Raw genomic sequence first — 20,876 nt, 5'->3', positions numbered from 1 at the left:
ATTGTTAACACCCATTGACTAGTGGTGGTCGTTATGGCACCTCCCTTGCCATCCCTTTACAAAAAGGGTAATACCACTTAATAAATAATGTAGGACCTTTTAACTTATGCAGTTGTGTCCGTGACTTTATTTTTTGTGATAAGATAGTGTTAAGGTCAATCATAATAATTTAATAGGCGCCTTAGATTAAGCGAGGGCTGCATAAGCATGATATTATTTAAGAACCTTTGAATTTTGTGATTGGTTAATGAAAATATACTGTTGCTAGGCAGATTACCCATTAGCCAAAGAGTTTTGTTTTACTTAGCCAATTAAATAGTTTAGGGGCAGTAGCTTTGCTCAGGGTATATTAGAAGATTTGAATAAATCAAATCTCTCTTGAGTCCTGGAAGCCCACCTTCCCTCTACCTTACCCTTGCATTCCCTAACACACCAATTGTCTGCTCTATTAATTTGGCTTTATGATTCAATTCTATAATCAGCGGGAAGGTGTTTTCGACCAGCGGTCATGTTGAGGTATAAATGGTCACTGTGGAGTATTTCCCCCCTTTGCAAGGACAGGGACATTGGGCACTTAATTTTGGAGTGTCCTTGCCATGCCATAGAAGGGGTGATGAGTCCTTCACAGCGGGTTTATGCCTTTAGCTAAATGGGGCATTCATCGTTGCCATGTTATAAGTTGGGGTGTCTTAGTCGCCGCCATTGTTAACACCCATTGACTAGAGCTGGTCAATATGGCGCCTTCTCTTCGCTTTACAATTAGGGTCATACCACTTAATAAATAATTTAGGACCTTTTAACCTATGCAGTTGTGTCTGTGTCTTAGTTATTAGTGGTAAGATAGTGTTAAATTAGTGTTAGGGTCAATCATAATAATTGTTTAACGGTATTCTGCACGTTTTAGTTACCAGCTTCTGGTAACTAAATTGCCCCCATACCCCCATATTCACCAGAATCTTCAACAAACCACTGGAGCTACACAAGGTTCGCTCCTGCCTCAAAAGCTCCACTATTGTTCCGGTCCCTAAGAAATCCAGTATTACAAATCTGAACGACTACCGGCCGATAGCTCTGACGTCTGTGATCATAAAAACATTCGAGTGCCTGGTACTGAACCACCTGAAAGCTGTGACTAGCCACCAGCTAGACCCCCTCCAGTTCGCTTACTGATCGAATCGATGCATTAAGGACACAATCAACCGGGGCCTGCACTACATTCTGCAGCACCTGGATATTACTGGTACCTAAGCAAGGGTCCTGATTGTTGACTTGCTCAGCTTTCAACACAATCATCCCCAACATCCTCCACCTCAAACTACTCCGGCAAGCTACCTGTTCTTGGTTTGTGGACTTTCTGACAAATGCAGACTCCAAAAGGTAGTCAGAACTGCAGAGAAGATCATCGGGACGTACCTTCCCTCTGTCCAGGACCTGTACCTGTCCAGAGCAAAAAAGCGGGCAACGAAGATAGACAAGGACCACTTACATCCTGGCCATTGCGTGTTTAACCTGCTGTGATCAGGCAGACGCTACAGGGCCATTCCCACCAGGTCCACCAGAAGCCTGAAAAGTTTCTTCTTTCAAGCGGTTCACCTGTTGACACGTGAACTCATGAACACCTCACTGTCTAGTCGCGCCATAACCCTTTGCACATAATCTAACACGGTGTTTCCTCAGAATAACTTTCTGTATGACTGTACGAGTTCCCCCACCCGTTTATATTGCTATTGTATACTGGCATTTGCTTTTTATACTACAATTATTATTATTATTATTATCATTATTATTGTTGTCGTCATTATTATTATAATTCTAATTAAACAGTGACTGTATTAGACATCATTATTTCACTCTATTATTTAATGAATTATAGCCTACTGTAATGCTGGGTACACACCAGGACGACAAGGGTCCAATCCCATCAATCTAGATCCAATTCTGACCGATTGGATGTAGATTGTGTGGTGATTGGGCCCTTTTCTGTCCTGGTGTGGACCGATACCAATCCGATCCACGGTCCCGTGGGTCGGTCGTTATTCAGATCCTACCTGCAGCAGGTAGGATCTGGAAACAACCTTACTCCCGGGTGCGGGTCGCCATCGGATTGGACTTGCTCACGGTGCACATCGTGAGCGGGTCATGCCCCCCGCGTCATCGTGAGCAGTTTGGAAGGAACACTGACGACTTGCTCACATCGTGCATCGTGAGCGAGTCATCCTGGTGTGTACCCCACATAAGTCAAGTGAGCTTTGGCAAATAAAAGATATTACAACAAGAGGTATCAATACTGTTTAATAATATAAGGCGTGATTCAAACCTGATTGTTGCTTTGTGAATTTGCAGTCGACTGCAATCAGATAGCCACTGCCCAGACAGTGTTAAAGTCTGCAATTGATTTTCTGTGTAAGTGTGCGTAACTCTTAATCTTCCACAACTACAGAGACAGGCTGATTGAGGCCGGAGAAGACGTCCCATACCCTTCCTGAAATTGCCTAGGCATGCCTGTGTTTATTCTGACACTCCCAGAAATCGGGCGGTCACCATCCCAAACCATAGCTGCCGACTTTTAAAAACTCCTCTCCGGTAGAAGCCCGGAGAGGGGTGAATGGGGGGCGGGATGAGGCAAAGTTTCGGGGGCGGGGTGAGGCTGATGTCACCAAGACCCGTGGGTCTGTGGATGGGAGGAGGGGCTAAAATGACACGATTTGCGTCATTTTAGCCCTGCCCCCTCCTGCGGACCCGTGAAAATCTGCATTTTATACCGTCGGGGGAGCAGGGGCTGTGGTCAAAATGCGGGAGACTTACCCACCTTCCCGGGGGGCCGGGAGGGGGACCCAATTTGCGGGACCTAGGCACGTATGGCCCAAACGCCAGCTTCCTGTCAGCTATGTTGCAATAAAAATGATCGCTGATTTTGTAGCTGTTTGGCCTATGATCGCATGCACAGTCATTCGATAATCGATCGGCTTGCGAATTCACACAACTGCAGTGTATAACCCCCATAAACACTTGCAAAACAAACATATAAAAAATAAAATTCTTAATCACACACTACAAAAATGTACACACAAAGGAAAAATATATGAAATCTTTTTTTTTATCAAAAATGTGTTTTATTTTTTATTCCTATCATGAGGTGTGCATTTAGAAATAAGGGTTGTGTTTTCTTCTGGTATTAGTGCCTCTATTTTCTATTACAGCAGACACTACAGCTCATGGCTGTGCGTTCTTCTGTTGCTGGCTGCATCACTAGCACTCTGACACATGTTTCTGCTTATTGCCATTGGCTACCGGGAAAATCTGAGGTGGGAGCATGTCTTTTCATTCTGTTTTTCTCTTCATATAAAATCATAAGCTATGTAACTGGTGCCTTCTGTTCATGCCAAGTTGCCCTGACAGATGAGCCAATCTCTGCACAGGACAGTCAGGAGAGGAAGAAGAGTATTTCTGAGAAAACATCCCAGGATGGATAGGATAATAGACCTTATATTATATGTGGAAAAAGAAATGAATCTTTAAGTAACCTAATGGATTTGTATGGTTTTGCATCCCCTGGCACATATACAAGTCCTTTATACTGTGACTGAATAGCAAGATGAATCTAACACATCATCATCATCACCACCATAAGCTGCATTTAATGCACTTTCGAAATCACAGCCACGGTTTGCATGTCGTAGCCAATGAGAGCCTGGAAAAGAACCATCACTCCAAAGGATGCTACGAACAATTGTTTGTGATTCCGGAAGTTTTTGTAATCCTGGGGATTGTGAGTTTGCTGGAAAATATTCTGGTCGTAGTTGCAATATCACGAAACAAGAACCTGCATTCGCCTATGTATTTCTTTATCTGCAGCCTGGCAGTGGCCGACATGCTTGTGAGTGTATCAAATGGCTTTGAAACTGTTGTAATCACTCTGTTGAATCACACAGATAGAAATGCCCAACATCTCATTGAGAGCATTGATAATATCCTGGATTCTATCATTTGCAGCTCCCTGCTTGCTTCTGTGTGCAGTCTGCTGTCTATTGCAGTGGACAGGTACTTCACTATTTTTTACGCTCTCCAGTATCACAACATCATTACAGTGAGGAGAACAGTCATGATTATCACTTGTATTTGGACTACTTGTTCAATCTCTGGTGTGTTGTTTATCGTGTACTATGACAGCAATGTGGTCATTATATGCCTTATCAGTATTATGTTCACCATGCTCGCTCTGATGGTGTCCCTGTATGTGCACATGTTTATGCTTGCCAGGCTGCACATGAAGAGGATTGCAGTTCTGCCAGGTACCAGCACAATCAGACAAGGAGCAAACATGAAAGGAGCCATCACGCTGACTATCTTACTGGGAGTTTTTGTAGTCTGTTGGGCTCCTTTCTTTCTACATCTCATTTTTTATATCTCTTGTCCCCAGAACCCCTATTGTATTTGTTTCATGTCACACTTTAATGTTTATCTCATTCTTATCATGTGCAACTCTGTCATTGATCCACTGATTTACGCCCTGCGCAGTCAGGAGTTACGAAAAACCTTTAAAGAAATGATATGTTGCCATTGCATGGGAAAACTGTGTGAGCTTGCAGGCCACTATTAACTGGGAACAGAGGAGTGATATTTATAATGGGATTGAAATGTAAAAGCTATTATGTACTGTTAATATACTGACATATACAGACACATCCATTCCTGCTGGCGAGCGCTGGCAGAGAGGGATCCCATCAGACTGGGACGCGTGTGCATCTCACACGCATGCACGTCCCAGTCACTCGGCAGCTGGGCGGCATGACCCTGTCCGTCTCCACTTCAGGGAGATGGGCAGGGTTAGGGGGGGTTCGGGGTATACATGAGTATGGATACAAATTGTTTAGAACAGGTGAGTATGTTCCGCTGGTCGTTTCTCTGACATTGGAATCCCGACCGGGGGCGAGCGCATTCAAGTCCCATGCACTGCGCCCACAAACTATTCTATTCTCCCTCTATGGGGGGTATTAGGCCCCCAAGTGGGAAAATAGATCATGTAAGTCATGATTCTGACTATCGGGATTCCGATGTCAGATAAACGAACATCGAAATCCGACTGTTGGTCACTCATCTGCATTTGTAATGTCAAAATTGTTAAATGATCTTGGAAATTTACTCAAGATTAAATAAATAAATGCTGTAAAATTATATTTGCTGTCTATAAATCCTACTAGTTGCTGTATCTAGTAAAAAAAAAAAGGAATCCTTAAAGGTGAAACAATTATGGGTTCCATTAAAGACCCCAGCTACCTGTTTAATGGTAATGGTGGTTTATATGGCCAGACACCATTATTGGCAATCAGTGCAGCAGACTGAGGAGGATTCAGTGGGTGGTGGACTGCTGTGCAAGGGGGTGGTGATCTACAGCACATGTCAGGGGCAGAGCTAAACTCAGTTCTTCTTGCCTGGACTTCTGCTGTTGATGTTAGAGAACAATTAATCATCAATTGCAAATCATCGATGTTTGCTACCCATGAATAGTTGATGGTCATCCCTTTGGTGGAGAACAGTATTTTAGTAGTAAACTTTCATTTTTTTGTGCAGACATAAAGCATACTTGTCTACATTTGAAAACTAGAATCAGGGAGATTACAGTAGGATGCTTCGCTTGGCGCAACTACGAGGGGGCATGTCACACTCTGCTTAAAGGATGTGTCTGGCTACACATATGGGTGCGTGTATGCTTGTTCTTGCAAGATATTTCTATATAACATTAGGGTACTTGTGAGTTATCCGGGCGTCCGATTTTTAAATCGGGTCGGATCGGGACATCGCATCGCATCGCATGCGACCATCGGATGCGATGCGATGCGATGACCCGATTTTTCCATAGGAATCAATGTTAAAATGGACTGAGTCCATTTTAACATGGAATTCAATGGGAAAAAGGGGTCCTTTTCATACCCCTACTATCCAAGTGGGCATGGAGTTGGATATAAACCTGTGGCGAGCGTAGCGAGCCACCGAGCCCGAAGCGTGGCGAGCGTAGCGAGCCCCGCGAGGGGACACGGAATACCGTCCCCTCGCGGGGCTCGCTTCGCTCGCCACGCTTCGGGCTCGGTGGCTCGCTACGCTCGCCACAGGTTTATATCCAACTCCATGCCCACTTGGATAGTAGGGGTATGAAAAGGACCCCTTTTTCCCATTGAATTCCATGTTAAAATGGACTCAGTCCATTTTAACATTGATTCCTATGGAAAAATCGGGTCATCGCATCCGATGGTCGCATGCGATGCGATGCGATGCGATATCGCATCGCATCGCATCTGATTGTATGCCTTAACTTAAGGCATACAATCAAAAAATCGGACGCCCAGATAACTCACAAGTACCAACATTAGTAACAATAGACGTTTTATGCTGACTATTTTACTGGGAGTTTTTAAAGTCTGTTGGGCTCCTTTTTTTTTACATCTAATTTTCTCTTTTCTATTGTCCCCAGAACCCCTATTGTATTTGTTTCATGTCACACTTTTTCTTATTCTTATCATGTACAACTCTGTTATTTATCCACTGATTTACGCCCTGCACAGTATGTTTGCCTAAACCTAAAAATGCGAAATATACCTGGATATGTCAAAATAGGTCATATACTGTACTTGTCATTTTTCCATTTTTCCCCCTTTAAATGCATGTTACGCGCATCGGGATGCTAATTAGATGCCTAAGAAATGTTTGCTGAATAAGATGTTGGTACTTGTTTCGTAGGTACTTGTTTCGTAGCACGGCGCCACTGATTTCAATTGTCTGAAATCGGGTCGAAAAAATCGGGTCTATCGCATCGCATGCGACCAAATCGCATGCGACCAAATCGCATGTGATGCGATGTGACCAAATCGACCCGATTTTTAATTGTTCAGCCACCCTCATGGCTGATTACAATGTTAAATGCCCCCACAGACCCGATTTTTATTTGTATACCCACCCTGATGGGTAATTACTATGTCAAATGCCCCCATTGTTAACACCACGCCACGATCAACGCCAACCTGAAGCGTGGCGAGTGCAGTGAGCCCGCAAGGGGCGGCGGTACGCGTCCTCCGACCTTTTTATACCCCCACTATCCACGTCGGCGTGGAGTTGTTTTTATATAGTGTGGCGAACGCAGCCAGCCACCGAGCCCGAAGCATGGCGAGCGCAGCGAGCCCTGCGAGGGGACGCGCATTACTTCACACGTATTGCGCGTCCCCTCGCGGGGTGCGCTGCACTCGCCACGCTTCGGGCTTTGTGGCTTGCACACTATATAAAATAAACTCCACGCCGACGTGGATAGTGGGGGTATGAAAAGGTCGGAGGATGCGCACCGCCACCCCTCGCGGGCTCACTGCGCTCGCCGCGCTTTAGGTTGATGTTGAACGTGGAGTTGCATTAACAATGGGGGGGGGGGGGGGGGACATTTGACATAATAATTAACCATCAGGGTGGGTATACAATAAAAAATCGGGTCTGGGGGGCATTTAACATTGGGTCCAATGTAAAATTGGGTGTCAGGGACCATTTTTACATTGGGTCCAATGTAAAAATCGGGTCGGTCGCGTCGCATCGCATGCCATTATAATGGCATGCGATGCGACCGATTTTTTAATTGTACGGGAAACGTCTTTAAAGCCCGAAAATCCCATAAGTTACGGTATGCGATGGGACCCGACAGGCGGCCATGCTAGGAAACAAGTACCAAGATGTTATATAGCATGCCTGTATACTGTGGACCTTATTCAGGTGTGTTCGCAGATTGTCTGCGTTCGCACAGGGTCCTATATTTGCGCTGTATACATGCGTATTTCTGCACATGTGCAGATGCAGGGTGCGTGTACCCATGGAAAAAAGACTGTTCGCCGGGTGCATGCATATGGGAATGTCCAGCGTTTTATGGGGGTTCCCATGAGAATGCTAGTTGTTCTTATGCTAATGAGGCCATGATGCGGGTGGGGTGATGCATCTGGTGATGTCAGCTGCCCGCCCATTTCCTCTCCAGCGTGTACGCATATGTAAGGTTGCTCAGAGCGACCTTACATATGCGTGCACCTTCCACATATTTTGATGGTCCCCCTGCCCTGCGAATAGATGTTACTGTGTAACTTCCATTCGCAGGCCCCTGTGAGCGAGTCACCAACCATTGGCAAGGCAGGCTTTGGTTAAATCACAACTGTATATAATGATGACTGTATCTGCAAAAGAATGTTTTGATACAGTGTTTCCCCTGCCAAACAGTTATGCACACACAGTTGCATAAAAGATATGTGGCTTGTCTCTAAAGGTACCCATACACTATGCAATTTTGGAATGCTTTTACCCGATTTCAGCACTTTGGGCCGATAAATCGGGTGAAATCGGTGCAATATCGCATGTGTTTGACATCCGATCCGGTCTAATGCGTGGTCCTGTGCGCATCGGACTGGATCAGGAGGTCGGATGGACTGCACATAACATCATGTCTGACCTTCCATCCGGGCGTAAGGTGCTGGTGCTGCAGCGGGCGGTGAGGAGCAGAAGGGCAGGTGGTGGGTGATGAGGGCTAATGGGTATATAGCAGTACGGGCAGCAGTGGGTATTAGAATTTTAATATAACCTGTCAAATGACTGGCCCCCACTCAGAAGGGAGGCCGCTTATTGGGTGAGAGTGCTCTCTCTCTCAGCCAATCAGAGACCGAACGGTCATTTGACAGGTTATTTTGAAATTCTAATACCCGCTGCTGCCCATCCTGCTGCACAGACGCTAGCGCTCAGCACCCGCAACCAGCCCTGCTGCTCCTCACCACCCGCTGCAGCCCGTCTGACCTCCTGATCTGGTCCGATGTACACAGGGCCGCGCATTGGATCGGATGGAAGGCACATGCAATTTTCAGCTCAGCACCCACCGCCCGCCCCGCTGCTCCTCACCTCCCAGTGCAGCTCCCCAGTTTTGCATGTGATAAATCGCATGCAATTTATCACATGTATAAAATGGCCATCAAGTGCCAAATCGTACGTGAGCCTCCCAGGGAGCTGCCAGGTGGCTCACAGAAGAATTGGGTCTGACTTGTCCTTAGTACAAGTCGGCCTAATGTATGGGGGCCTTAACAGCAGGGCCAGATTAACAATGGGGTGGATGGAGCTGCAGCTCCAAGCCTCCACATAAAAATAGACCCATCATCATGGCAACATGACGATCACAAACAGGCCCATTAAGCATTCAAATCGCATTTCCATATACAATTATGCATATTTTGTACTTTTATATATTTAAAGGAGGCATTGAAGCATCTATATGCTTCAATGCCTCCTTTAAATGTTTGGGATCTACATGCCTAAATGGCATTGGCCTCACCTGCTCCACTTCTCATAATAGGCCCTGAAATATTATATTCTTCAGGCTGATGATGCTCTTAATCCAGCCCTGCCCCAAAGCACACCAACATCCCAGGCCTCTGTAACATCCATGCCCCAGGACAGGTGACCCAAACAGTACCTCAGTTACTCTGATTTAACCATCTATGACAAAGGCCGATACCACAAAGACCTGCACTGCCAGTGTCCCCCGAGGACCAAGGCCAGGAATGCCTGCTACATGTGTATTGATCAACATGAAGTGCAACCTGCCAATGGAGAATTATTCATAAAGCCATCTGAGTGAGGCAGTATTTACACAGCAGTAGAGGATTTGTATGATTTTGAAAACGGTTGCACAAAAGACTGTAGGCCCATACACACTAGAAGATTATCTATCCAATCTGTCTGGTTGGAATGAAAATCTAGAAATGTTTGCGAGCAAATGACAATTAGCCACTTGCTCCTAAACATGGAAAACACAAATAGTCATTCAGATGAATTAGTTAAATCCATGTATGCAGATGACTGCTTTTGTCCATTTTCCAGTATTTGGGAGCAAATGGTTGATTGTAACTTGTTTCCAAAACATGTCCAGTTTTTCATTCCAAACAGCCAGATTGGAAAGGTAATCTTCCAGTGTGTATGGGCCATCATTGTCACCATACATTAACAATTGCAATTCCAATCTATAGTTGGCCATACAGCAATAATGGATTGGGACAATTTGACAATTTTGTGATGATTGTCCTAAACCATTGCTGAAGTATGGGCTTCCACAATTGACAATTGTGATCAACAATCTATCGTAATTGCTATTGCAGATGTTCCAACATGTTGGCGTATCTGCAATAGATTGGACCTGCAATTGCTATCGTATGGTGGCAATCAGTCTTTTGTGCACCCATTTTGAATGTCATACAATTCTTCCACTGCTGTCAATCACTGCTATAGAGATTATTTTCAGATTTGAACATCCAATGTAAAGATCATAATAATCTGAAAATCACTGGTTAATATATTTAGGGGATTACTCTGGTTCACCTTGCGAATGGTGGCCTGGCCGCCACCCATTTGCAGCATGTGTTCGCATGCACTGGTTATGAATGGATGTTTTACATAAACATCCATTTGCAGCCTGCGGGGGAACAACCACATCATTCGATGGTCGCCAACCCTCGAATGATGTGGAACGTGCACGCAAAAGGATCTGAGGTACATTTAATGCCATAATTTGGGGACATATAGTATGTAATGTATATAATATTGTTATATACATAATGTTCTGTATATAGGGAGGTGTAGGTGGTGTTTTTGGAGATTTTTTGATATTTACCGAGCCGGTCGCCACAGATGTAATGGGTGGACGTCTCGTAAATAACAGGCAGTCCCAAATACTCCTTGTGAGATTCTGAAATCAGCTCCTTTGGTAACAATCATGGGCAGGCTGGGCCGGGGGGCAGGGTGCCATATGCCCCCCGGGCCACTCTGCCTTCTAGTGTACAAGGCCAGTGGGCCACCTATTTTGGAAGTAGTACCCTGGTGGTCCAGCGATTTTTGTACCTGCGGCTGCGATCGGACTGCATAATCCACTATGCAGGGCTAGTATGTACACAGTGTAGAAAGGCTGCCAATGCGCGGCCGTATCACAGACTGCTAGTAACTGTGGATCTTCAGGGCTACGGAAGCACTATAGGTCCCTAGTTATTACCAAGCTGTGATATGGCCGCGCATAGGCAGCCTTACCACACTGCGTTGACGGAGACTGTCTCAGCCTGTGCTGTGTGCTCAGCTCTGTGGGCCTTATTCTGGTCCGTTACGAATTCTTTCGGAAATGACCGAACACCACGCCGTGCAGACATTCTAAGAACACACGCCCACAGGTTGTCCGCATCCTTTCGGACGGACTCACTAAGAAGAGGGAGTGTCTTCGGACTACATCCAAACGTGCGTGTGCGGTGGGAACACAAAGATTCTGCACGGTCTTACATCGTCCGAACGGAGGGGAAGCTGGCCGTACACACCGATTCGGTGTATTTCCGCAAACCTTACTACTCTATTCGGATCTCATGCATCTGCAACATGACACACTTATGCAGTTAGGCAACCTGATAATAAATGGATTATTTTTAAATGTAATCAATTAATTCCTAATTGATACTTAAACACATTACTAGCACTTTAGAGTAACCCTTACATCATGTTAAGTGGTATTACTTCATTGTTGCCCCTTTACCTGTCTTAGTGGTTCCAATTGAACCTGTGAAAAGAGTGTAATTAATCACTAATGAGTAGAGGAGTGGATTGTATTGTGGTCAGCTGAGAGTGCTTCAGGTGCGGGCGTACTAATTGGGCGAAACCGAATGCCTAGCGCATGAACAAGTGCTCTCCGCAAACTGAAACTTGCTTATGGACACCGCATATTTCATGCGTGTTGGTTCGCTTGCAGTCGGTGTCCTGTCCGAATGCACGCCCACCACTGTTCCTGCACTCCCACGTGTATGCCCAGATTTACACCCAGTTTTGCCCACTTTGAAACTGCGCCCTTGTGTACGCCCACATGACGCCCATATTACGCCCATATTTCCTGAGCCAATTCGGTGCAAATTTCTGGACGGTATTGGCGAGAACGAATGCGGAGACAATACGTTGCACATGCGTATAGCATTGCCTACGCATGCGCAGACGGCTAAAATGCGCCCTCGGAAAGAATTCGGAATGGCCTGCACCAAGCAGAATAAGGCCCTGTGTGTCAGAGCTGGGCTGACACTCAGCCTGTCCAAGCAAGGGCAGCAGCAGCACCGACTTAGAAACTGTAAGGTTCCCCTTCTAACTGGCCCCCAGCTCAGCTTCCTGCCCGGGCTCTGCAGTAGCCCCGCCCCCAACTCTCTTCCTGTCTTCTACTGATCTCCTCCAGTCCATGCTTCCTCCTACACAGCACAGTAGGAGGAGACTGGACCTTTGATCAACTGCAGATCATAATAAAAAGGTTCCCCCTGACTCCTGGTCTATCTGTACCTTTCCCCTGCTGCAGTTTTTTTCAATATCTCCACTGCAGTCTCTCCCACTATCTCCCTCTTCCCTGCTGTCCCTCTCACTAACTTCCCTGTGGTCCCTCTCACTCTCTCCATCTACTCTGCTGTCTCTTTCATTATCTCTCCTGCTGTCTCTCTCATTAACTCCCCTGTGCTGTCTCTTTAACTATATCCCTTATGGTCTCTTTCACAAACTCTCCTGCGGTCTCTCTTCCTCTCCCCTGCTGTCTCTTTTACTATATCCATGCTGTCTCTTTTACTATCTCCCCTGCTGTCTCAATCTCTTCCTCTCCCCTGCTGTCTCTTTTACTCTCTCCCCGTGTTCTCTCTCCCTATTTTTCACCCTGTGCTTTTCTCTCTCCCCTCGTTCTCACGCTATCGCCCCCTCCCTTATGCTATAACTCTCCTGTGCTCTCTCTCTTGCTGTAGCATTCTCCCCTGAGCTCTCTCTCACTACATCACTCTTCATTGCATGCTCTCTTGCTCTCCCTTGCACTCTCTTTTGCTATCTCCCCCCCCCACTGTGCTCCCCTCCCACTATCTCTTTCCTCATTGCGCTCTCTCTCACTATCTATCTCTCTCCCACATGTGCTTTTTCCTTTTGGGCGGGCTCCTCCCACAGCGCTGCTGTGTGAGGGATTTGAAAAGGATCCCTCACAGGAAGCCCTGTGGCTGCCTGGGTCTCTGTGTATGTGCAGGGGGATGTCCAGGCAATGTCGGGGATCACAAAGGGCAGCTCTTATCAGGAGAGCTGCTCTTTGTGCTGCTTATCACATATGTCAGTACATATGCGATGGGCGGCAGGATGTACCACCGCTGCTTGGTGCATTCCACCCTCTATTACTCCAGGGCCACTCTCTTATGTTTCCCCCCAGGCCAACAGTTGCCAGCCAGCCCATGGTAACAATGCAGGTTCTCTAACAGAGACAGTCCTCCTTACAAATGTCCTCCTGATGTCTATAGATAGTGGCTGGTCCCAAAGATAAAATTGTCCTTTGATAAAGCTGCTGATACAGCAGGGTAACGCATCAGATGTTACTATTGGACTGAGGACAATTTTATCTTTGGGACCAGCCACTATCTATAGACATCAGGAGGACGTTTGTAAGGAGGACTGTCTCTGTTAGAGAACCTGCATTGTTACCAAAGGAGTTGATTGCGGAATCCCACATGGAGTATTTGGGACTGCCTGTTATTTACGAAACATCCACCCATTACATCTGTGGCGACCGGCTCGGTAAATATCAAAAAATCTCTGGAGACACCACCTGCACCTCCATATATACAGAACATTATGGCTATACTATATGTCCCCAAATTATGGCATTAAATGTACCTCAGATCCTTTTTTATGCTTTCTTAGTTATTGCCAATCATATCGTTTTTTTTTATTTGTATGACTTGTTCTTATTAAATAGTGTTAATTTTTAATCATCACTGTCCAGCGCTGCTTTATATATACTGGTGTGACCCACACATGAGCATATTTTTCTATTATTTCTTTTCTGAGAGGACTGACTACCCTCTAAATTAAAGCAGCAGCTATTATAAGAGAAACACATCATATAAAGCACCCAAATTGGTAACCTTGGTTACACCTTTTGCTTTCTCCAAGAAAATGTAGCCATAGGTCATATACACGCAGACTTGACCAGACAGGATTGTATGAACGAATACAACCTGGACTGATTCCAATTTTAAATACAAGCACACATGTGAACTACTGCATTCCAGACGGGTAGCTGAATGCTCTGTATCTTATCGGTGTCTACTGCTTGATACATATTGTTACTTATTGTGTTTGAATTTATACTTTTGTTTCCACTCTGCCTATGAAACGATCCTCGTATGCAATGATTCAATATATGGATTGTGTGCCCCTTTGAGACTATTAAATAACTTTGTTCAACCACCCGGTCGCTCCAGTGAATTTACTCTGCTTACATTACCGCTACTTGGACTGTAAAACAATTATGCTTTCCTGGATGTTTATTTCTTTATTGAACTATATGGTACATCATTGGCACATACTGCACTCACAGGGAGCTTCCCTATTTGATGCCCTGGCTGAAGCCCACCCCTTGATACCTGACAGAATGATCAGCTGACTATTAACCCCACTAGTTGAGTGACAGCTACTGTAGGGGTCAAAAGGGGAGGGGTTGGCGCTATTTTCTGCACTTTCTTTCTGTACTTATATGCATGTTTGTTTCACTGTAATGTACCCCTGAAGAAGACTGGTTGCATCCATTCGAAATGGATGTTGGGTCCACTGTTTGTGCAAATCAACGATGTACCATCTTTAAATACATGTTTTTGTCATTTTATCCTGAGTGCTGGTTGTTTATTCTCCACCAAAGTGGTGAGGTAAGTGCGTCAAAATGAAGGTGTAATTGCGCCCTGTGGTCTAAATGAGCAGATTTGTTTCTCAATATTCCGGTAATATGCTGTATTTTATACCATTAAGGTTAATATCATTATGTATTTAATGCATGCATTTATACTGTCTTGTTTCTCTTTTAGCCACAGCTCATACTCTGTTTATATGGTTATTATGGGGATGACTCTGTGCACACTGCGCTGAACATCTTCTATTGATGATGTCAGCAAACAACAGCAAATGGGTGGGAACGTGGTCTTGTTTCATACAGTCTGACTTCACAGGGTGCATGTCTATATTAAGGTATAATCAATTTATGTTTGGTTATATCCTGAAGACAAATTATTAAATTTGAAACATTGAAATACCTCTCAACTGTCCCACTTTCTGCAGGAAGGTCACATTTGTTGGGGACGTTCCCGCATCCCACTCAGGGATGGCAATGTACCACGGGAGGGAGTTGGGAGTCCCCCTCTCACCCTTTGAGCAGCGGTGAATAGATGCTATAGAACTGTGCATTGTATCAGTTTGGAGCTAGGATTGCCGCACCATTGTCCTTTGTTGGTCTGCACATGCACATGGCATATTATATGCATGTGCATCAGTGACTTGCATAGTTGACGAGCTGTTCGCAAGGATCGGGGTGGCTCAGGGGCGGATGGCGGCAGGGACATGGGTCTCCCATGGGAACACCCAGCATTTTATGTACGTCCCTATGAAAATGCTGGATGTTCCCGTGGGTACACAGGTGGGCTGATGCCTGCTGGAGGCGGGTGGCTGACATCACAGGACATTAGCTGCCCACCCCGGCGGCTGCAAATAAAAGTCAGTTTCCACAGACTTTTATTGGCGAAGGGAGGAGAAATCATTCGATGGTCAGTGACAGAGCCATTTTAACAGCATTTTGGGCCCCCAGGATGGGTCACTATATATAGAGAGCAGAGTGGAACTTAGAAGCAGTGAATGCGCCTCCCACCACAGGTCTGCGGGGTGGGCAGTCTGAATGTTTAGCATGGTGTTAGTGGGTGCAGTGCTCTGTGACTTTGGGTGCTGTTTATGATGGGGGTGGGTGGTAGCGGGGTGCAGGCTGCAATTGGGGGGTCCCAGGCCTTGCCATTGGGGTAGGCTTTGGGCCCCTAGTTTTGGGCAATTGCCCTTCAAACCCATATGTCCAGATGGCCCTGGTCAGCGACCATGAAATGTTTTTTCTTGCTGGGTATGTGTCTTGAAATCATTGGCGGCGGGGGCGACAGGCGCACGGGTGGGCGATGTTTCTGATGTTCGGTATACTGTGATCTTTGCAGCTTACCGAGCCAACCAGAATCAACCCCTAGGTGCTGTCAATAGTACTATTAAAGCTACATCCATAGTTAACTAGACACTGCCTATGCAAGGCAAAGTGCTGATGTGGTAGCAATGGAGAATGTTTTTTTATAGTTATTGCAGTAACAGCATGTGGTCTTGCCAAGAGTACTGTTTATGGCGTTTCTGCGCTACAGGGAGGGAGAACGAGGTCACTAGTATATTTTGAGAATAAAGGTGCAATGGACTCTTAGGAGACCCGAGAAGACGAATGTTGCTAGTCTCTTAGGGCGAAATTGACTAAGACCTGGAAATACGGCCGATGCCGTATTTACTAATCTGCCATATTTATGGATTCATATTTTCCCGATGGCGTAGGCAGCCATATTTTGGCCATTCGTATTTAGTGGCCATATATGGCCACTAAATACAAATACAAATAGGCAGTCTGCATGGATCAGTAAAAAAAATAGAATAGAACAGCCCTGTGCTAAAAGACCTGTCCTTGTTTTAGAAATTCCCCGGAATTTTTAAAACCAGCACTGGGTCCAACCAGCCAGCAGGGTAATGGAACAGCCTGGGGACACTTATTATATAAGATCTTACAGCCGAACCATTAACTCCCCAACTGGTCAGCCCAGGCAGGGACCCTGGGGGAGTGGGGACCCCCAATAAAGGCTACAGGTACTGGCGTTTTTGTTTTTTTCAAGTACGTGGATGCCTACATAGAACGAAGAGGATGCAATCCACCCCATAGGAGCTGGTAAGTATAATTTCCTTCTACAGGTACCCCAAACTTGGACTGCTTCGACTCTGGCAAGGAAAAATATGATGTTGGTGCAGATAACAGAGGGAATGCAGTAATTGTGCATAACAGCAATAGTAAAAATGTAAGAAAGCGCTTTAACAACATCAAAAAAGTTCTAAAACTAAAATGGCTAAAGAGCTTTAAGAAGCCAGCAGGACAGGGGGTGGCCACAGAATTTCTACTGGGGGACGCTCCTGAGGTGGGGCTGTAGCGCATTTCAAAATTCAATTTGGGGAGGCCCAGCAACTGCCACCAACTGCCATTCCAAACCGACTAACTATCAGTGGTTCATGCATGATGACTGGTGAACCTCAACACACACACACAAACACACACACACACACACACACACACACAAACAAACACATGTATGGCCGAATGCCCCCCAAAAATTGTTGTAGCGTGTGGGCACCTTAACTCTATCCTTTGTTTAAGCAGCTCCACATCAGAACAAGAGCAAAGGACCACTCAAGTAGCCACGTCCGCATCTGGATGATGAAAATCCTGGTGAGGTTTGTGATTAAACAGTAACAAACATTAGCACATTTGTCAGCAGGCAACAAAATAACATCATTACAATTCTATTGTTTTTAAACTAAAGCATGATGTTTTGAATGAAATGCAATTATCTAGTTATATAATCTTATAGTCAATGTGTGCCAACAGTTGTTTGATTGTGAAAGTGTAAACACACTGACATTTCAACAATAGAGTACTCTTAAATAAAACCAACAACAATGTTATCATTAAACATCCTAAGGACTGATGTATGACCTTGTGTTTGCATGATACTTAACACTTAATTTAACTTATCCTAAAATAAAGACTCAGAGACTTAAGGTGCCCACACACTAGAATGATCTGTGATTTTAAGATTTAGCTTAAGATTTCCCGTGAACAAAAGTTTTTGTGCAGGACTGATGGGACAAGTACATTTTGACAAAGATTTATCTTAAAATTTCAGAAAAATTTGAACCCCTACAGTGGTATGAACAGAAAATGTCCATGCTGAACTGCGCTGTCCTCGATCCCCCACACACGTTTCTCACTCCGTCGGCCCCATGCCACCCCCCCATCTGCTGCTCCCCCAGTTGATCATATGAAACCTGAAATACTCAAACACTCGAGCTCCCAAACATGCCTGAGCGCCCCAAAACCTGAGCTGAAGTGTGCCCTTATACACGAGCGCACAAAATACCCTAGCGACAAACTAATTCATGAGCACCCAAACTCGCCCGAGCGCGCTCGAACACCTAAGTGTGTGAACTCGTCTGAACACCTGAATCAATAAGCCTCGAACATGCCTCAACTCCCAAGCATGCGAATGCGCTTTAGTGCACAAATGCGTTTGAGTGTGCGAATGACCGAGCGTGCAAATGTGCCCAAGTGCACCTGGCCACCCAAGTGTGCGAATGTGCACAAACACCCAAGTGTGCGAACGCACCTGTACAGCCGAGTGCAAAAACGCACCCAAACACCCAAGAGCATGACCATACCAAAATGCTTCTGAGCTCCCGAACTCCCAAGTATCCATGTATCATGTTACTGCCGGAGGATTAACGGCGCATTGGAGGGGGTCGGGGAGCGGAGGCCGCTGCTGGCAGGGACAGGGAGAAAAATCAGAACCACACGGTAAGCTACTACTATTATCTGTTTTACACACAACCTGCACTTCCTGAACTCCTTCCATTATCTTTGGAGGTCCACGCATCTACTCCAGGGCTTGATGTGAAGGAATCCGGGTACTGCTACACCCTCATCAATAAATTAGACATCAGGCATTGCCACATCGTGGGACAGGTTACCTTACCATCACCCACAGTCGGAAATCCACCCCTCCTGATCCCTACCATCAACACCCAGCCTACAGTTATTGCTCCCAGTCCATACACCTTCCCAATACTCAGCCTACAGTTATTGCTCCCCGCCCACACATCGTCACAACACACAGCCTACAGTTATTGCTCCCAGCTCCCCATCATCCCTTTAGCACCACTACATAACTGTTATAACGTCAGCCAATCTACATCAACCCCAGAGCGCCAGCACTCCCCACTCCCATTGTATTTTTCCCCAGTATCCAAATGCCCCCAAACACCCGAGTGGGCAAATGTGCTAAACACCTGAATCCATGACCTGCCGAACTCACCAGAGCGTGCCCGAAATCTCCCGAATACTCAAGCAAGTGAACACGTCCGAACACCTGAATCACTGAATGCCAAAACATCAGAGCTTGTGAATGCCCAAGCCTGCTAATTTGTCCGAATTTCCAAGAGCGTGAAACGCACCAAAGTGCGCAAAGACCCAAGCTTGTGAATGTGCCCGAGTATGCAAATGCACCTGAATGCCCGAGAGCATGAATGCACCCAAGCATGCGAACAAGATACACTGAACGCACCCAAATTGCACCGAATGCACCCAAGCATGCCAACGCGCCAAAGTGCTCAAATTGCAAAGCATCCGATTGCAGCTAAACTCACCCAAACACCTGAGCAACTGAGTGCCCCAACACCCCCCAAAAAATACTGAAATGTATAAATACCCGAGTCCTACAGATCTTTAGCTGCATCTCCTGATCTTCCCTGCAGCATGTAAGATCAAAAGATCCAGCTAAAGATCCGCAGGAGCGCGCATCCCATCACGATAAACCAAATTATCGATCGATCAAAAATTGGCTGATCGGTGAGAAAGCCGCTGATCAGTAAAGAGGTGGAGAAATGCGTTTGAATTGGAGATATTTTTTCTGGTACCAGTTATCCCTCCAGCAATGAACAGCATGTGGTGGACCCTGATAAGGTTGTGGGGTGCTAACCAAGCCAGGAACCACCTGCATAAAAAGTAAAGACATCCCTGGAGTGGCTTATTCTGTCCTCTCTTGCCAATTAGGCTGAGGTCAATATCCCTGTTTACTACTAGAGGATTGGAAATTAATTAATCTTTTAACTAACCATTAACCCATCTGCTCATTTTTTGCATGCACGAACTAACCAACTAAACTACAGCATAAAGATTGCATCTATCATTCTGCTATTGTTTATAAGGACTCCGTATATCACTTTGTTATATGTGACCGAGTTACTAATAGTATTAATAATGCCAGTTATAGCGAAAATCGAATGAGATTGTTTTTTAGCTTGTTATATTTTATCTTCGGTCATTAAATGATTTCTCCTGCTGCGGGACATGTGAGGGGATTTATGCATTTTTATCGGTGGGGCGGCGGGGCAGGCACTCTGGGATTCTGGCATCGCAGCTTACTGGGTAATCCAAAATCAGGCCCTATATCCCTCAGGTATCTATAGTGGGCTTGGTAGTGGCAATGAAGAGAAGAGGCTGAAGGAGGGGGGTATTGAGCTGTTTGTACTGAGCTCAGTGGGACTGAATAGAAGTGAGTGATGCCGGAAGGGGTGATTAATACGGGCTGAAATGAGCTCACTGTGTGAAATGTTTAGCGAGCGTCCCTTGTGCAAAAATGAGGTTTCTTTTCTATTTAACAATGCAATTTGGGAACATACAGTAGCGTACAGTACTGGTACTTTAGAAGTCAAAGCATGGGTGGAGGTACCTACTGTAGCTTGTGAGTTTAGCAGGGTAGCTGAATATGATTACACCTGAAATGAGGTCACTGTGTGAGAAGCTTTGGTTCAAACCTCCTCCCACAAAAATAAATAATAATAGTAATAATAGTAATTACTGTATAGTGTAGTGATGAGGATTGCATCTTAACCTGTATTCAAACCCAAGGTGCTGGCAATGTAAAGTGGTAACCACTGTCCCACATACTGTACACCATCCCGAAGTTGGAGCCAATGCATTAACCTATAGTGACTTGCATTCATTTGTAAGCCACACAGAAAATTCCAATTGAAGTTCTTACAATTTCATAATGTAGTTTGTCCTGCAATATTATTGTGTTAAAAAGGGACCTACTGTATATTTACTGTAATGTGCACTCCACTTGTCAGGTTTTGCTACTGTACCTGTACATTGTATTCTGTAGTAACATATCCATCCTTGC

General features: G+C 45.4%; 2 protein-coding genes and 1 long non-coding RNA gene across 3 annotated transcripts in view; all 3 read left to right on the top strand.

Moving 5' to 3' along the window:
- LOC146079551 (uncharacterized) overlaps window positions 1–20,876 on the top strand; it is a 438,622-nt gene that overhangs the window by 70,114 nt on the left and 347,632 nt on the right. The gene's annotated exons all lie outside the window — the stretch shown is intronic.
- MC4R (melanocortin 4 receptor) lies at window positions 3,219–5,932 on the top strand. The gene has a single exon (XM_083188076.1). The coding sequence runs from the start codon at window positions 3,596–3,598 to the stop codon at window positions 4,598–4,600; it is 1,005 nt and encodes a 334-aa protein (XP_083044202.1). The 5' UTR covers window positions 3,219–3,595; the 3' UTR covers window positions 4,601–5,932.
- LOC146080604 (glutamate decarboxylase 1-like) overlaps window positions 3,745–20,876 on the top strand; it is a 124,486-nt gene continuing 107,354 nt past the window's right edge. Inside the window, exon 1 of the mRNA XM_083188075.1 lies at window positions 3,745–3,877. The gene's annotated coding sequence lies outside the window, so the exon portion shown is untranslated. The remainder of the gene's footprint in view (window positions 3,878–20,876) is intronic.

The sequence above is a fragment of the Crinia signifera genome, chromosome 5 (genome assembly GCF_055691185.1).
Source record: "Crinia signifera chromosome 5, ASM5569118v1, whole genome shotgun sequence".
Taxonomy (NCBI): Eukaryota; Metazoa; Chordata; class Amphibia; order Anura; family Myobatrachidae; genus Crinia; species Crinia signifera.
This window is presented reverse-complemented; position numbering and strand designations above follow the sequence as displayed.

Bases quoted from the DNA above. Each gene is read 5' to 3' on its own strand.
- MC4R (XM_083188076.1), top strand. From the start codon at position 3,596: ATGAATCTAACACATCATCATCATCACCACCATAAGCTGCATTTAATG.